General features: G+C 44.9%; 1 protein-coding gene across 1 annotated transcript in view; it reads right to left on the bottom strand.

Annotated features, from left to right (window-relative positions):
* Positions 1–16,123, bottom strand: part of LOC106584741 (unconventional myosin-Vc) — a 36,156-nt gene that overhangs the window by 9,228 nt on the left and 10,805 nt on the right. The window contains exons 13-30 of the mRNA XM_045706108.1: positions 15,870–15,992; positions 15,455–15,538; positions 14,311–14,442; positions 12,766–12,863; positions 12,548–12,634; positions 12,208–12,319; positions 9,576–9,787; positions 7,795–7,960; positions 7,518–7,664; positions 7,004–7,262; positions 5,404–5,467; positions 3,907–4,120; positions 2,919–3,012; positions 2,416–2,479; positions 2,247–2,327; positions 1,406–1,686; positions 320–360; positions 20–199 (exon numbers count right to left, since the gene is read on the bottom strand). Coding sequence (XP_045562064.1) covers positions 20–199; positions 320–360; positions 1,406–1,686; positions 2,247–2,327; positions 2,416–2,479; positions 2,919–3,012; positions 3,907–4,120; positions 5,404–5,467; positions 7,004–7,262; positions 7,518–7,664; positions 7,795–7,960; positions 9,576–9,787; positions 12,208–12,319; positions 12,548–12,634; positions 12,766–12,863; positions 14,311–14,442; positions 15,455–15,538; positions 15,870–15,992 — 2,439 coding nt within the window. The remainder of the gene's footprint in view (positions 1–19; positions 200–319; positions 361–1,405; positions 1,687–2,246; positions 2,328–2,415; positions 2,480–2,918; positions 3,013–3,906; positions 4,121–5,403; positions 5,468–7,003; positions 7,263–7,517; positions 7,665–7,794; positions 7,961–9,575; positions 9,788–12,207; positions 12,320–12,547; positions 12,635–12,765; positions 12,864–14,310; positions 14,443–15,454; positions 15,539–15,869; positions 15,993–16,123) is intronic.

The raw sequence follows: 16,123 nt of genomic DNA, 5'->3' as shown, positions 1-16,123 counted from the left end.
CACACACACACACACTCACCATGTTCTCTGCAGTGAGTCGTGATGCCTCCTGACTGAATCTGGCCTTGGCCTCACTCTCTGTGTTCTTCTGTTTCCTGAGCACCTCCATCTCCTCCTTCTCTCTCTCTACCTCCTCCTTCTCTCTCTCCATCTCCTCCTTCTCTCTCTCCACTTCCTCCTTCTCCCTCTCCACCTCCTCCTTCTCCCTCTCCACCTCCTCCTTCCCTCTCTTCACTTCCTCCTTCTCCCTCTCCACCTCCTCCTTCTCCCTCTCCACCTCCTCCTTCCTTCTTTCCACTTCCTCCTTCTCCCTCTCCACCTCCTCCTTCTCCCTCTCCACCTCCTCCTTCCTTCTTTCCACTTCCTCCTTCTCCCTCTCCACCTCCTCCTTCTCCCTCTCCACCTCCTCCTTCTCCCTTTCCACTTCCCCCTTCTCTCTCTCCACCTCCTCCTTCCCTCTCTCCACTTCCTCCTTCTCCCTCTCCACCTCCTCCTTCTCCCTTTCCACTTCCCCCTTCTCTCTCTCCACCTCCTCCTTCTCCCTCTCCACTTCCTCCTTCTCCCTCTCCACCTCCTCCTTCTCCCTCTCCACATCCTCCTTTTCCCTCTCCACATCCTCCTTCTCCCTCTCCACCTCCTCCTTCTCTCTCTCCACTTCCTGCTTCTCTCTCTCCACTTCCTGCTTCTCCCTCTCCACTTCCTGCTTCTCCCTCTCCACTTCCTGCTTCTCTCTCTCCACTTCCTGCTTCTCCCTCGCCACCTCCTCAGCATGCTCCTCCAACAGCCTGAACCCAAACACAGAGGTTAGATGTCAAATATGTGGTTAGATTATCAATGAAAGCTTTGATTGTTGTCGTTTGTGGCTAAGCTGATAACAGCCTGGTGCTAGCAATGCCACGATTGTGGGTTTAATTCTTACAGAGATCACAAACATACTGAAAATGTATGTATTCACTTTAATATAAGTCGCTTTGGATTTTTTTTAAACATTTTTTGTCATTTTAGCATTTTAGCAGACGCTCTTATCCAGAGTGAATGCATACATGACATATTGTTATATGATTTCAGGGCTTGAGGATATACTACTGTACCTGCTACGGGAGCCTTCCTCTTCAACATTCATCTGAAGCGCTTTTGAAATCTCCTCAATTTCTTCTAATAAAAAGAAGGAGATAAATGATTGGAATTGACTGAATAACAATGTGATTGAGCGCAAACTTCTAGATATAAGTATTGGTATTTTATTAGGATCCCCATTAGCTGTTGCAAAAGTAGCAGCTACTCTTCCTGGGGACCACACAAAACATGAAACATAATACAGAATTACCTAATACAGAACATCATTAGACAAGACCAGCTCAAGGACAAAACTACATACATTTGAAGTGATGGTGTAGTGTACTGCATCTACCTGTCATCTTTCTGGCCTGCTCTTCCAGTTGAACTTCCAGTTCCTGTTTATGTCGTTGTAGCTCTGACACCTGCTTCTTCAGCTCAGGTATGACCATGTTTTCAGTGTTGAGCCTGGCCACCTCCTGGCTGATGCTGTCGTTGACAGACGTTTTCTCCTGGAACAGTTTTTGCAGCTGATTGTTTTGGTTCTGCAGGTGTTCCACCTTGAACGTCAGCCCCTCTATCTGGCTGTCATAACCCTCCTTCTGTTCCTGCTGGTGTCTCTCCAGCACTCTGCCGGCAGAGGAAACGATCAACCTTATTCACTAGCCAGGATTTTGAACAATCATGGCCGAAGTGTGAATAAGGTCTGTCATTCACACGGACCCAAAACAGGCAGCTGGATCCTTACAGTAATAATAAGGATATGTGTGACACTTAGCAGACGTTTCTATCCAAAGCTACTTCTAGTACAGTGAGTACATTTGGGAGAATTTAACCCACATCCGTTACACTGCTAGCACCACACTCTTACCAACTGAACCACGCAGGACCATTATTGGTCAGCATCTTTTAGTTCAGTGTTTCCCAACTACAGGTCCTCCAGTACCTCCAAAATAACATATTTTTGTTGTGAACCCAGCTAAGCACACCTGATTCTACATGTCTGGGGGCTACACCAAAAATGTGTGCTGTTGGGGGTACTGGAGGACTGGAGTTGGGATGTTAGGGGTACTGGAGGACTGGAGTTGGGCTGTTGGGGGTACTGGAGGACCAGAGTTGGGAAACACTCCCTTAGTTAGCTAAACAAGTAGCACACTTTAGTCAGTAAATGTACAGGTGTTGTCTCAAACCTGGTAGCTTTCTGCAGTCCATCAAATTCAGTCAACAAATCCCCAACTTCATAGATCTGGTCTGGACTGTCGAAGGTCAACCTTTCAACGGAAACATGTGTAACGCTTAAAGCTAAAGTGAACTTTTCTTCTCACAAATTTTAGGAAATGCATAATGCCATTAGACTACCTGGAAATGACCTCCTCTTCAACCACGCCACAAAGAAGTTGTCTTGTGATCACACTCATCTTGGCTATACGGAGAGTCACAAACAATCATGTATGAGAAGTGACAACAAAATAATCTGGATTTGTAAAGCATTCATCAATCCACACAAAGACACTGTTGGCATGAATAGAAATATACCCATAACACAATACATTACAGAGAGTATTTTTTAAGCAATAAGGTCCGAGGAGGTGTGGTATATGGCCAATATACCACGGCTAAGGGCTGTTCTTATGCATGACGCAATTCGGAGTGCCTGGATACAAACCCTATATTAGCCATATATCACAAACCCCCCAAGGTGCCTTTTTGCTATTATAAACTGGTTACCAACGTAATTAGAGCAGTAAAAAAATAAATGTTTAGTCATACCCGTGGTATACGGTCTGATATGCCATGACTGTCAACCAATCAGCATTCAGGGCTGGAACCACCCAGTTTTATAATAGAATATAGAAAGCTACCTCTGGCTTGTTCTGACTGCTTCTTCATCTTCCTGCCCAGATCATCTCTCTGGGTCTGGAGATTGTGAAGATCTTTACGTAACTCGGGTATCACCTGGAAAGAGAAACACAGTTGCTACCTAAAAAAAAAAAAAGGCCATCTTCAAAATAAGAATGGATTCTAAGCCTCTGCTCACCAGTATTAGATCCTTTTCTTAAGAATTATAATTTGTAAGAAGATGTATGCCTTCAGTGTATATCAGTCTATTAAACCTTCACCCTGCGGCCTCACCTTGACCTGCTTGGTATGACCTTTGAACCCTCACCTTGACCTGCTTGGTATGACCTTTCAACCCTCACCTTGACCTGCTGGGTATGACCTTTGAACCCTCACCTTGACTTGCTTGGTGAGCTGTATGACCTTTGAACCGTAACCTTGACCTGCTTGGTGAGCTGTATGACCTTTGAACCCTCACCTTGACCTGCTTGGTGAGCTGTATGACCTTTGAACCCTCACCTTGACATGATTGGTAAGCTGTATGACCTATGAACCCTTACCTTGACGTGCTTGGTAAGCTGCATGACCTTTGAACCCTCACCTTGACATGCTTGGTAAACTGTATGACCTTTGAACCCTTACCTTGACATGCATGGTAAGCTGTATGACCTTTGAACCCTCACCTTGACATGCTTGGTAAGCTGTATGACCTTTGAACTCTTACCTTGACATGCTTGGAAAGCTGTACGACCTTTGAACCCTTACCGTGACGTGCTTGGTAAGCTGTATTACCTATGAAGCCTCACCTTGACATGATTGGTAAGCTGTATGACCTATGAACCCTCACCTTGACGTGCCTGGTAAGCTGTATGACCTATGAACCCTCACCTTGACGTGCTTGGTAAGCTGTGTGACCTATGAAGCCTCACCTTGACATGATTGGTAAGCTGTATGACCTATGAACCCTCACCGTGACGTGCTTGGTAAGCTGTATGACCTATGAACCCTCACCGTGACGTGCCTGGTGAGCTGTATGACCTGGTCCTGTAGATCAGTGTTGACCTGCGCCTCTTCCTCTGTCTGTCTCTGTAGGCCAACTCTCTCCTCCTTCAGCCTCCTGTTCTCCTCCCTCAGAACCTCCATCTCCTTCTCATGGTCCTCCTTCTGCAGCTCCACCTCCTTCTCATGGTCCTCCTTCTGCAGCTCAAGGTTGTTCTCTGCAATCCTGAGAAACAACTAGATCAATCTTGTGCCCATTTCACGCTATTGTGCCAACCTCAACCATACTGGACTGTTGCTGACCTGAACCATACTGTACTGGACCTGAACCATACTGGACTAGTGCTGAACAACACTGGACTGGACCTGAACCATACTGGACTGGTGCTGACCTGAACCATACTGTACTGGACCTGAACCATACTGGACTAGTGCTGAACAACACTGGACTGGACCTGAACCATACTGGACTGGTGCTGACCTGAACCATACTGTACTGGACCTGAACCATACTGGACTGGACCTTAACCATACTGGACTGGTGCTGACCTGAACCACACTGTACTGGACCTGAACCATACTGGACTGGTGCTGATCTGAACCACACTGGACTGGACCTGAACCATACTGGACTAGACCTGAACCACACTGGACTGGACCTGAACCACACTGGACTGGACCTGAACCATACTGGACTGGTGCTGACCTGAACCACACTGGACTGGACCTGAACCATACTGGACTGGACCTGAACCACACTGGACTGGACCTGAACCATACTGGACTGGACCTGAACCACACTGGACTGGTGCTGACCTGAACCATACTGTACTGGACCTAAACCATACTGTACTGGACCTGAACCATATTGGACTGGACCTGAACCATATTGGACTGGACCTGAACCACACTGGACTGGTGCTGACCTGAACCATACTGTACTGGACCTAAACCATACTGTACTGGACCTGAACCATACTGTACTGGACCTGAACCACACTGTACTGGACCTGAACCACACTGGACTGGTGCTGACCTGAACCATACTGTACTGCACCTGAACCATACTGGACTGGTGCTGACCTGAAACATACTGTACTGGACCTGAACCATACTGTACTGGTGCTGATCTGAACCATACTGTACTGGTGCTGATCTGAACATACTGGACTGGTGCTGATCTGAAACATACTGTACTGGACCTGAACCATACTGTACTGGTGCTGATCTGAACCATACTGGACTGGACCTGAAGCATACTGTACTGGTGCTGATCTGAACCATACTGTACTGGTGCTGATCTGAACCATACTGTACTGGACCTGAACCATACTGTACTGCTGCTGACTGTACTGGCTCAGATATTCCCCCTTCACATTGTTCTGACCAGAACTGGTCCTGCTACTATGGTGGATGTGTAACCAGGTCAGCCCAGTACAGCTTGGCTTGGTTTAGCTCGGCTCGGCTCAGAAGTCTGAATAAAGTATAGGTACATGAAGCAACTCTTACTTCCTCAATCTTTCTTCTCGTTCCAGATCTTCTTTCAGAGTTGTCTTGATTTGATCAAAGCTGTCTGGAAATGAAAGAAGTGAATCACAGTGTAAAATGATTGACTATATACTATATGTCAGTGCAATCCTGATCTAAACCACAGACCACACTTTTATGAGGTTTAAAAAGAGGATAGAACAATCTGAGCCATCATGTCCTCTCTAAACAATCTGAGCCATCATTTCCTCTCTAAACAATCTGAGCCATCATTTCCTCTCTAAACAATCTGAGCCATCATTTCCTCTCTAAACAATCTGAGCCATCATTTCCTCTCTAAACAATCTGAGCCATCATTTCCTCTCTAAACAATCTGAGCCATCATTTCCTCTCTAAACAATCTGAGCCATCATTTCCTCTCTAAACAATCTGAGCCATCCTGTCCTCTCTAAACAATCTGAGCCATCATTTCCTCTCTAAACAATCTGAGCCATCATTTCCTCTCTAAACAATCTGAGCCATAATTTCCTCTCTAAACAATCTGAGCCATCCTGTCCTCTCTAAACAATCTGAGCCATCCAGTCCTCTCTAAACAATCTGAGCCATCCTGTCCTCTCTAAACAATCTGAGCCATCATTTCCTCTCTAAACAATCTGAGCCATCATTTCCTCTCTAAACAATCTGAGCCATCATTTCCTCTCTAAACAATCTGAGCCATCCTGTCCTCTCTAAACAATCTGAGCCATCATTTCCTCTCTAAACAATCTGAGCCATCCTTTCCTCTCTAAACAATCTGAGCCATCATGTCCTCTGTATAAAATGTCTGAGCCATCATGTCCTCTCTAAACAATCTGAGCCATCATTCCCTCTCTAAACAATCTGAGCCATAATTTCCTCTCTAAACAATCTGAGCCATCATTTCCTCTCTAAACAATCTGAGCCATCATTTCCTCTCTAAACAATCTGAGCCATCATTTCCTCTCTAAACAATCTGAGCCATAATTTCCTCTCTAAACAATCTGAGCCATCCTGTCCTCTCTAAACAATCTGAGCCATCATTTCCTCTCTAAACAATCTGAGCCATCCTGTCCTCTCTAAACAATCTGAGCCATCCAGTCCTCTCTAAACAATCTGAGCCATCCTGTCCTCTCTAAACAATCTGAGCCATCATTTCCTCTCTAAACAATCTGAGCCATCCTGTCCTCTCTAAACAATCTGAGCCATCATTTCCTCTCTAAACAATCTGAGCCATCCTTTCCTCTCTAAACAATCTGAGCCATCATGTCCTCTGTATAAAATGTCTGAGCCATCATGTCCTCGCTAAACAATCTGAGCCATCATTCCCTCTCTAAACAATCTGAGCCATAATTTCCTCTCTAAACAATCTGAGCCATCATGTCCTCTCTAAACAATCTGAGCCATCATTTCCGCTCTAAACAATCTGAGCCATCATGTCCTCTCTAAACAATCTGAGCCATCATTTCCGCTCTAAACAATCTGAGCCATCATGTCCTCTCTAAACAATCTGAGCCATCATTTCCGCTCTAAACAATCTGAGCCATCATTTCCTCTCTAAACAATCTGAGCCATCATGTCCTCTCTAAACAATCTGAGCCATCACCTTTCATCTCTGTTGCTGAATCTGCAAGCTTCTTTTCCAAGTTCTGCTTTTCAACGATTAATTTGTCTTTTTCCTCTTGAAGCTGAGCTATCGTCTTCACGGCATCCTCCCTGCTCTTCTTCTCTCGCTCCTCTAGCAAAGCCTTCTCAGTGGCTGATTTCCCCAGCTGGGCCTCCAGACAGCGCAGCTTGTCTAGACCTTGGGTGTGAGCACCGGCCAGACCTGTCAGCCTCTCCAACAGCCCACAGTTTTCTTTGGCCTCGGGAGACATACAGCAGGGCATCAATCAAACATAGGTCAGTACTGGGTCATGTCCATAAGGGCACGCAAGAGAAAACGTTTCAAAACATTTTGAAATGAAAAACAAAAATGTGTGTTTCTGATTGGACTAATACAGATAGTACCTCCGTGTTTGTTTCACACCGTTTAAAAGTATTTTCTTATTTTGTACCTACAGAACACAACCCTAGTCTAGGGGACGTTCAGTCAGTACCGGTGTCGGGGCCATTTTTACCTGATCTTCCAGTTTCTTCCTGAGCTGCTGGCACCTGTAGGAGAGCTGTACGTTGTGTACCAGGCGGCGCAGGCTCTGGAAGCGTCTCCTGGCGAGCCACGCCCGGGCATACTTCTGCAACACCAGGGCTTTCTGCACCTCCACCATCTGAGAGGTGTTACACACACAAATACACAGACGCATGCAGACACGGAGACAGACGCACACATACAACACTCAACAAATGTTTATAGATTGACACAGCCATATAAAATCAATTGAGATTTAGGCACAATACCTTTTTGTAGTGTTTCCTGGCTATCCAGCCTCTAGTGAAGGCTTGGATGATGATAGAGGAGGAACGGACCATTCTATAGATCAGTCTGGTCAGATAACTTCTCCAGTACCTCTGAATGACCACAGCAGCCCAGCCTTGCTTCAACGCTGCAGCCGTCACCGTTTTACTGGAGAGACAGAGAGACGATCGAGTTCATTCCTATACTGATCACCAAAATTCCCATGTGCTATAGGCATGATATGAAGCCGGCCTGTTTCTGTAGAGGAGGAAGATGAAGAGGAGGAAGAGGAGGGAAACCATAACAACAACTACAGTCTATGCATCACAGCATGTGATAACTAAGGTGATGTTTTAGTACCTGCTGTAGTAGTACCTGTTGTAGTAGTACCTGCTGTAGTAGTACCTGTCTGCTGTAATAGTACCTGCTGTAGTAGTACCTGTCTGATGTAGTAGTACCTGCTGTAGTAGTACCTGCTGTAGTAGTACCTGTCTGCTGTAATAGTACCTGCTGTAGTAGTACCTGTCTGATGTAGTAGTACCTGCTGTAGTAGTACCTGCTGTAGTAGTACCTGCTGTAGTAGTACCTGTTGTAGTAGTACCTGTCTGCTGTAGTAGTACCTGCTGTAGTAGTACCTGTTGTAGTAGTACCTGCTGTAGTAGTACCTGCTGTAGTAGTACCTGTCTGCTGTAGTAGTACCTGCTGTAGTAGTACCTGTCTGCTGTAATAGTACCTGCTGTAGTAGTACCTGTCTGATGTAGTAGTACCTGCTGTAGTAGTACCTGTCTGCTGTAATAGTACCTGCTGTAGTAGTACCTGTCTGATGTAGTAGTACCTGCTGTAGTAGTACCTGCTGTAGTAGTACCTGCTGTAGTAGTACCTGTCTGCTGTAGTAGTACCTATCTGCTGTAGTAGTACCTGTCTGATGTAGTAGTACCTGTTGTAGTAGTACCTGCTGTAGTAGTACCTGTTGTAGTAGTACCTGCTGTAGTAGTACCTGCTGTAGTAGTACCTGCTGTAGTAGTACCTGTCTGCTGTAGTAGTACCTATCTGCTGTAGTAGTACCTATCTGCTGTAGTAGTACCTGTTGTAGTAGTACCTGCTGTAGTAGTACCTGTCTGCTGTAATAGTACCTGCTGTAGTAGTACCTGTCTGCTGTAGTAGTATCTGCTGTAGTAGTACCTGTCTGCTGTAGTAGTACCTGCTGTAGTAGTACCTATCTGCTGTAGTAGTATCTACTGTAGTAGTACCTGTCTGCTGTAGTAGTACCTGTTGTAGTAGTACCTATCTGCTGTAGTAGTACCTGTTGTAGTAGTACCTGCTGTAGTAGTACTTGTCTGCTGTAGTAGTATCTGCTGTAGTAGTACCTGTCTGCTGTAGTAGTACCTGTCTGCTGTAGTAGTACCTGTTGTAGTAGTACCTGCTGTAGTAGTACCTATCTGCTGTAGTAGTACCTGTCTGCTGTAATAGTATCTGCTGTAGTAGTACCTGTCTGCTGTAGTAGGACCTATCTGCTGTAATAGTACCTGCTGTAGTAGTACCTGTCTGCTGTAGTAGTACCTGCTGTAGTAGTACCTGCTGTAGTAGTACCTGTCTGCTGTAGTAGTACCTATCTGCTGTAGTAGTACCTGTCTGCTGTAGTAGTACCTATCTGCTGTAGTAGTACCTGTAGTAGTAGTACCTGCTGTAGTAGTACCTGTCTGCTGTAATAGTACCTGCTGTAGTAGTACCTGTCTGCTGTAGTAGTACCTGCCTGCCGTAGTAGATGTACATTCTCACTCACCATATCTGCCGCTGTCCACGGACGTACTGTTGGAGGACGATGGCCGCCTCCCTCATGCGTAGGAACTTCCTCCTGTGGCTCCACCCCCTCACGTGCTTCTGGATGGTCAGACATGCCTTTCGGAGACGGTCCAATCGAAGCTTCTCCAGGTAGGCCACCTGACCCGCTCGGAAGAAGATCTTGGTCCGGCCAAACTTGTTCTGGTCTGAGTCCTGGAAGGTAGGTGGGTGACATCAGACAAGTAGCCCATATCAGTACAGATCAACCTGGTTATAAACACCAACAGATCAACCTGGTTATAAACACCAACAGATCAACCTGGTTATAAACACCAACAGATCAACCTGGTTATAAACACCACAGATCAACCTGGTTATAAACACCACAGATCAACCTGGTTATAAACACCAACAGATCAACCTGGTTATAAACACCAACAGATCAACCTGGTTATAAACACCAACAGATCAACCTGGTTATGAACACCAACAGATCAACCTGGTTATGAACACCAACAGATCAACCTGGTTATGAACACCACAGATCAACCTGGTTATGAACACCAACAGATCAACCTGGTTATGAACACCAACAGATCAACCTGGTTATAAACACCAACAGATCAACCTGGTTATGAACACCAACAGATCAACCTGGTTATAAACACCAACAGATCAACCTGGTTATAAACACCAACAGATCAACCTGGTTATGAACACCACAGATCAACCTGTTTATAAACACCACAGATCAACCTGGTTATGAACACCACAGATCAACCTGGTTATGACCACCACAGATCAACCTGGTTATGAACACCAACAGATCAACCTGGTTATGAACACCAACAGATCAACCTGGTTATAAACACCAACAGATCAACCTGGTTATAAACACCAACAGATCAACCTGGTTATAAACACCAACAGATCAACCTGGTTATAAACACCAACATATCAACCTGGTTATGAACACCACAGATCAACCTGGTTATAAACACCAACAGATCAACCTGGTTATAAACACCAACAGATCAACCTGGTTATAAACACCAACAGATCAACCTGGTTATAAACACCAACAGATCAACCTGGTTATAAACACCAACAGATCAACCTGGTTATGAACACCACAGATCAACCTGGTTATGAACACCAACAGATCAACCTGGTTATGAACACCAACAGATCAACCTGGTTATAAAACACCACAGATCAACCTGGTTATAAAACACCAACATATCAACCTGGTTATGAACACCACAGATCAACCTGGTTATAAACACCAACAGATCAACCTGGTTATAAACACCAACAGATCAACCTGGTTATAAACACCAACAGATCAACCTGGTTATAAACACCAACAGATCAACCTGGTTATAAAACACCAACAGATCAACCTGGTTATAAACACCAACAGATCAACCTGGTTATAAAACACCACAGATCAACCTGGTTATAAACACCAACAGATCAACCTGGTTATAAACACCAACAGATCAACCTGGTTATAAAACACCAACATATCAACCTGGTTATAAACACCAACAGATCAACCTGGTTATGAACACCAACAGATCAACCTGGTTATAAACACCAACAGATCAACCTGGTTATAAACACCAACAGATCAACCTGGTTATAAACACCAACAGATCAACCTGGTTATAAAACACCAACATATCAACCTGGTTATGAACACCACAGATCAACCTGGTTATGAACACCACAGATCAACCTGGTTATGAACACCAACAGATCAACCTGGTTATGAACACCAACAGATCAACCTGGTTATAAAACACCACAGATCAACCTGGTTATAAACACCAACAGATCAACCTGGTTATAAACACCAACAGATCAACCTGGTTATAAACACCAACAGATCAACCTGGTTATGAACACCACAGATCAACCTGGTTATGAACACCAACAGATCAACCTGGTTATAAACACCAACAGATCAACCTGGTTATGAACACCAACAGATCAACCTGGTTATAAACACCACAGATCAACCTGGTTATGAACACCACAGATCAACCTGGTTATGAACACCACAGATCAACCTGGTTATGAACACCAACAGATCAACCTGGTTATAAACACCACAGATCAACCTGGTTATAAACACCACAGATCAACCTGGTTATAAACACCAACAGATCAACCTGGTTATGAACACCAACAGATCAACCTGGTTATAAACACCACAGATCAACCTGGTTATAAACACCACAGATCAACCTGGTTATAAACACCACAGATCAACCTGGTTATAAACACCAACAGATCAACCTGGTTATAAACACCAACAGATCAACCTGGTTATAAACACCAACAGATCAACCTGGTTATAAACACCAACAGATCAACCTGGTTATAAACACCAACATATCAACCTGGTTATGAACACCACAGATCAACCTGGTTATAAACATCAACAGATCAACCTGGTTATGAACACCAACATCATTAAATTCAGCGCAACACCCCTGGAGGAGTTTAGGAGTTAAGTGCCTTACTTAGTCCACAAACTTTCCCATTGCCGGCTCATTCAATCCCCACCAGATGTTCCCCTGTCGGACTGCGATTTGAACCAGCTACACACCGGCTAACACCCTCACCTGAATTAGCCTCTGCAGCACTGTCTTACAGGCCAGTTTCTTGTGGTTGAGGCCCAGCTCCTCTTGACTCATCAGTATACTGTACCGGCTGTAGAACTCTATGTACGTCCACCTGACAATCAAAAACAGTAAGTGAATACAAGGTTTAGCTTGTAGGGATGATTTCCTGGACACGGATAAAAGCCCAGTCCCGCAATACAAAATGTAATGATTCTATAAAACATTTAGTTCAGGAATTATTCATCTGTATCCGGGAAACTGGCCCGTAGAGTTGTGTTATTGTTGAAATAGAGTTGTGTTATTGTTGAAGTATGGAAGTGTGGATGCTGGTCAGTAACACCTGGAGGGGTAGCTCTGAGCGCTGATGTGAATGGTCTCCAGGACTCCACACGCCCTCAGCTGCTGGACCACCCGCTTTGAGTCATACCTGACGAGACATAATGACACACTCAGGGTTATTAATATCCAGGTCCGGAAGTGGAAACTTCAGAATGAAACTGTAATATACATTAAGGCCCGTGTTACACATTTAGCAAGATATCCTGGTTGATTACTTACTCAAACGGCATCTTTTCCTCATTGGGCTTGATGCAGCGTACATAGTGAGGGGTGGTGGCGTTCAGACTCTCCATCAGCAGGTACAGAGAACTGCTGAACTACACAAGTGTCAGGGAGGGAGAGAGAGGGAAGGAAAGACAGGGAGGGAGAGAGAGAGAGAGAGAGAGAGAGAGAGAGAGAGAGAGAGAGAGGGAGAGAGAGAGAGACAGGGAGAGAGAGAGGGAGACAGAGGGAGAGAGAGAGAGAGAGAGAGAGAGGGAGAGAGGGAGAGAGAGAGAGAGAGAGAGAGAGAGAGAGAGAGAGAGAGAGAGAGACAGAGAGAGAGACAGAGAGAGAGAGAGAGAGAGAGCGAGAGAGGGAGACAGAGGGAGAGAGAGAGAGAGAGAGAGAGAGAGAGAGAGAGAGAGGGAGAGAGAGAGAGAGAGAGAGAGAGAGAGAGAGAGAGAGAGACAGGGACAGAGAGAGGGAGCGAGAGTGGGAGATAGAGAAAGTGAGAGAGAGAGAGAGAGACAGGGAGAGAGAGAGGGAGAGAGAGAGGGAGAGAGAGAGAGAGAGAGAGAGAGAGAGAGAGAGAGGATACACAAAACATGACACACTATACAGACCCTGTTATACATGCCATTATTACACAACCCTGATGAAGACAATCAGCGAAACGTGTTTTAACAATATATTGTTTAAGCAAACTTCCATTGTCCCACTACCGAGAGTTGCTAAATATATTTTAATCTTCACACGTATGATTGCAAATGGGGTACAGTCACTAAAATACCATCTAATCACTAATCTCTTAACTATGTACCTCTTAGCATTTACATTTACATTTAAGGCATTTAGCAGACGCTCTTATCCAGACTAACTTACAAATTGGTGCATTCACCTTATGATATCCAGTGGAACAACCACTTTACAATAGTGCATCTAAATCTTTTTAGGGGGGGGGTTAGAAGGATTACTTTATCCTATCCAAGGTATTCCTTAAAGAGGTGGGGTTTCAGGTGTCTCCGGAAGGTGGTGATTGACTCCGCTGTCCTGGCGTCGTGAGGGAGCTTGTTCCACCATAGGGGTGCCAGAGCAGCGAACAGTTTTGACTGGGCTGAGCGGGAACTGTGCTTCCTCAGAGGTAGGGAGGCCAGCAGGCCAGAGGTGGATGAACGCAGTGCCCTCGTTTGGGTGTAGGGACTGATCAGAGCCTGAAGGTACGGAGGTGCCGTTCCCCTCACAGCTCCATAGGCAAGCACCATGGTCTTGTAGCGGATGCGAGCTTCAACTGGAAGCCAGTGGAGAGAGTGGAGGAGCGGGGTGACGTGAGAGAACTTGGGAAGGTTGAACACCAGACGGGCTGCGGCGTTCTGGATGAGTTGTAGGGGTTTAATGGCACAGGCAGGGAGCCCCGCCAACAGGGAGTTGCAGTAGCTATGTACCTTAGCTATGTTCCTCTTAGCTATGTTCCTCTTAGCTATGTACCTCTTAGCTATGTACCTCTTAGCTATGTACCTCTTAGCTATGTACCTCTTAGCTATGTAAACATGGTTGGTCACCTACCTTCTCTCCCACAGTGGTCCTGTGGTTCTTATTGGCTGGTTTCACCCCAGGCCGGGCAGGCCTCACTTTGATGCCTTTAGTGCCCAACCCAGCTGGCTCCACCTCCAGGAAGAAGTTGGCCAGGAGAGGAAACTGATAAAGTTCAGGAGTAGGAGTCAAACATAACAGTCCAGTATGGGTCAAACAAGGGAAAAGAGAAAGCAGGATTTATTTGAATCTTTATTCATATATACAGTGGCAAGAAAAAGTATGTGAACCCTTTGGAATTACCTGGATTTCTGCATAAAGTGGTCATAACATTTGATCTGATCTTCATCTTAGTCACAACAATAGACAAACACAGTGTGCTTAAACTAATAGCACACAAATTATTGTATTGTTCTTGTCTATATTGAATACATCATTAAAACATTCACAGTGTAGGTTGGGAAAATGACTTCTCCAAAATCTAATTGGAGTCAGGAGTCCGCTAACCTGGAGTCCAATCAATGAGACGAGATTGGAGATGTTGGTTAGAGCTGCCTTGCTCTATAAAAAAACACTCACAAAATGTGAGTTTGCAATTCACAAGAAGCATTGCCTGATGTGAACCATGCCTCGAACAAAAGAGATCTCAGACCTAAGATTAAGAATTGTTGACTTGTGTAACAGTGTAGGTTCCGTGCCTCTCTTCGCCCCAACCTGGGCTCGAACCAGGGACCCTTGCACACATCAACAACTGACACCCCACGAAGCATCGTTACCCATCGCGCTACAAAAGCCGCGGCCCTTGCAACGCAAGGGGAACAACCACTTCAGGTCTCAGAGCGAGTGACGTCACTGATTGAAACGCTATTAGCGCGCACCACCGCTAACTAACTAGCCATTTCTAGACATGTTTACACGGTGTGTTCAATAAAGACATGAAAACGTACAATTGTTTGTGTGTTATTAGTTTAAGCAGACTGTGTTTGTCTATTGTTGTGACTTAGATGAAGATCAGATCAAATTGTATGAAAAATGTATGCAGAAATCCAGGTAATTCCAAAGGGTTCACATACATTTTCTTGCCACTGTATGTACATGTACTAAACAACAATATAAATGTACTAAGCATGCAACAGTGTGTCAATAAACACTATGGGAATGGAACAGCAGACAATACCTTACTGGTTCTCATGGTATCCACCAGCTCTTCATACAGTGTGTCTCTGTTCTTCTCTAGAAAACCCCAGCATTGATATTCTACCTGTAACGGTACAAAACACATTTCAAAGCAAAGCCACAGATTTGAGGTGTGTGTTGGTGAACAGGTGTACTAGACTGTTCAAATCAGTTATTAGAAAATATATTTTCTTTACAAATCCCTGAAAATATAACTATGAACTATAAAAACATTATACATTGATGTAAAATCCAGAAGCAAGGTTGGATTCCATTGAATTCCATTGAAATGTAGTCAATTCGGGAAATAAAACTGAAAATACAATTGCTTCCTGAAATGATTGAATTGAAATAGAATTCAGTCCAACCCTACTGAGTTCCACAGTAACGCAAAGGGCCTGTGACTGTGATTTTACCTTGTCAGCAAAGTGTTGAATGATGAAGGCCTCGTTGGACATCCTGGGCTTCTCAAACAGAAGGTTGTCAGCCTGGTAGTTATACAGTTTCTGAAGCCAGTTCTGATCTGTACCCTGGGGGAACTGGAGCGAGAGAGATGGATTCCAATATACATGAACAGCGTTAGAAATACATAACAACAGGTCTGGCCTAGTGGTAGAGCTACCGACTCTGGAATGCATAAAGTCTCCGGTGAAGGGTGTGTGTGTGTGTG

Source organism: Salmo salar, chromosome ssa23 (genome assembly GCF_905237065.1).
Source record: "Salmo salar chromosome ssa23, Ssal_v3.1, whole genome shotgun sequence".
NCBI classification, from domain to species: Eukaryota; Metazoa; Chordata; class Actinopteri; order Salmoniformes; family Salmonidae; genus Salmo; species Salmo salar.
The sequence above is the reverse complement of the archived record's forward strand: the minus strand, read 5'-3'. Positions and strand labels throughout refer to the sequence as shown.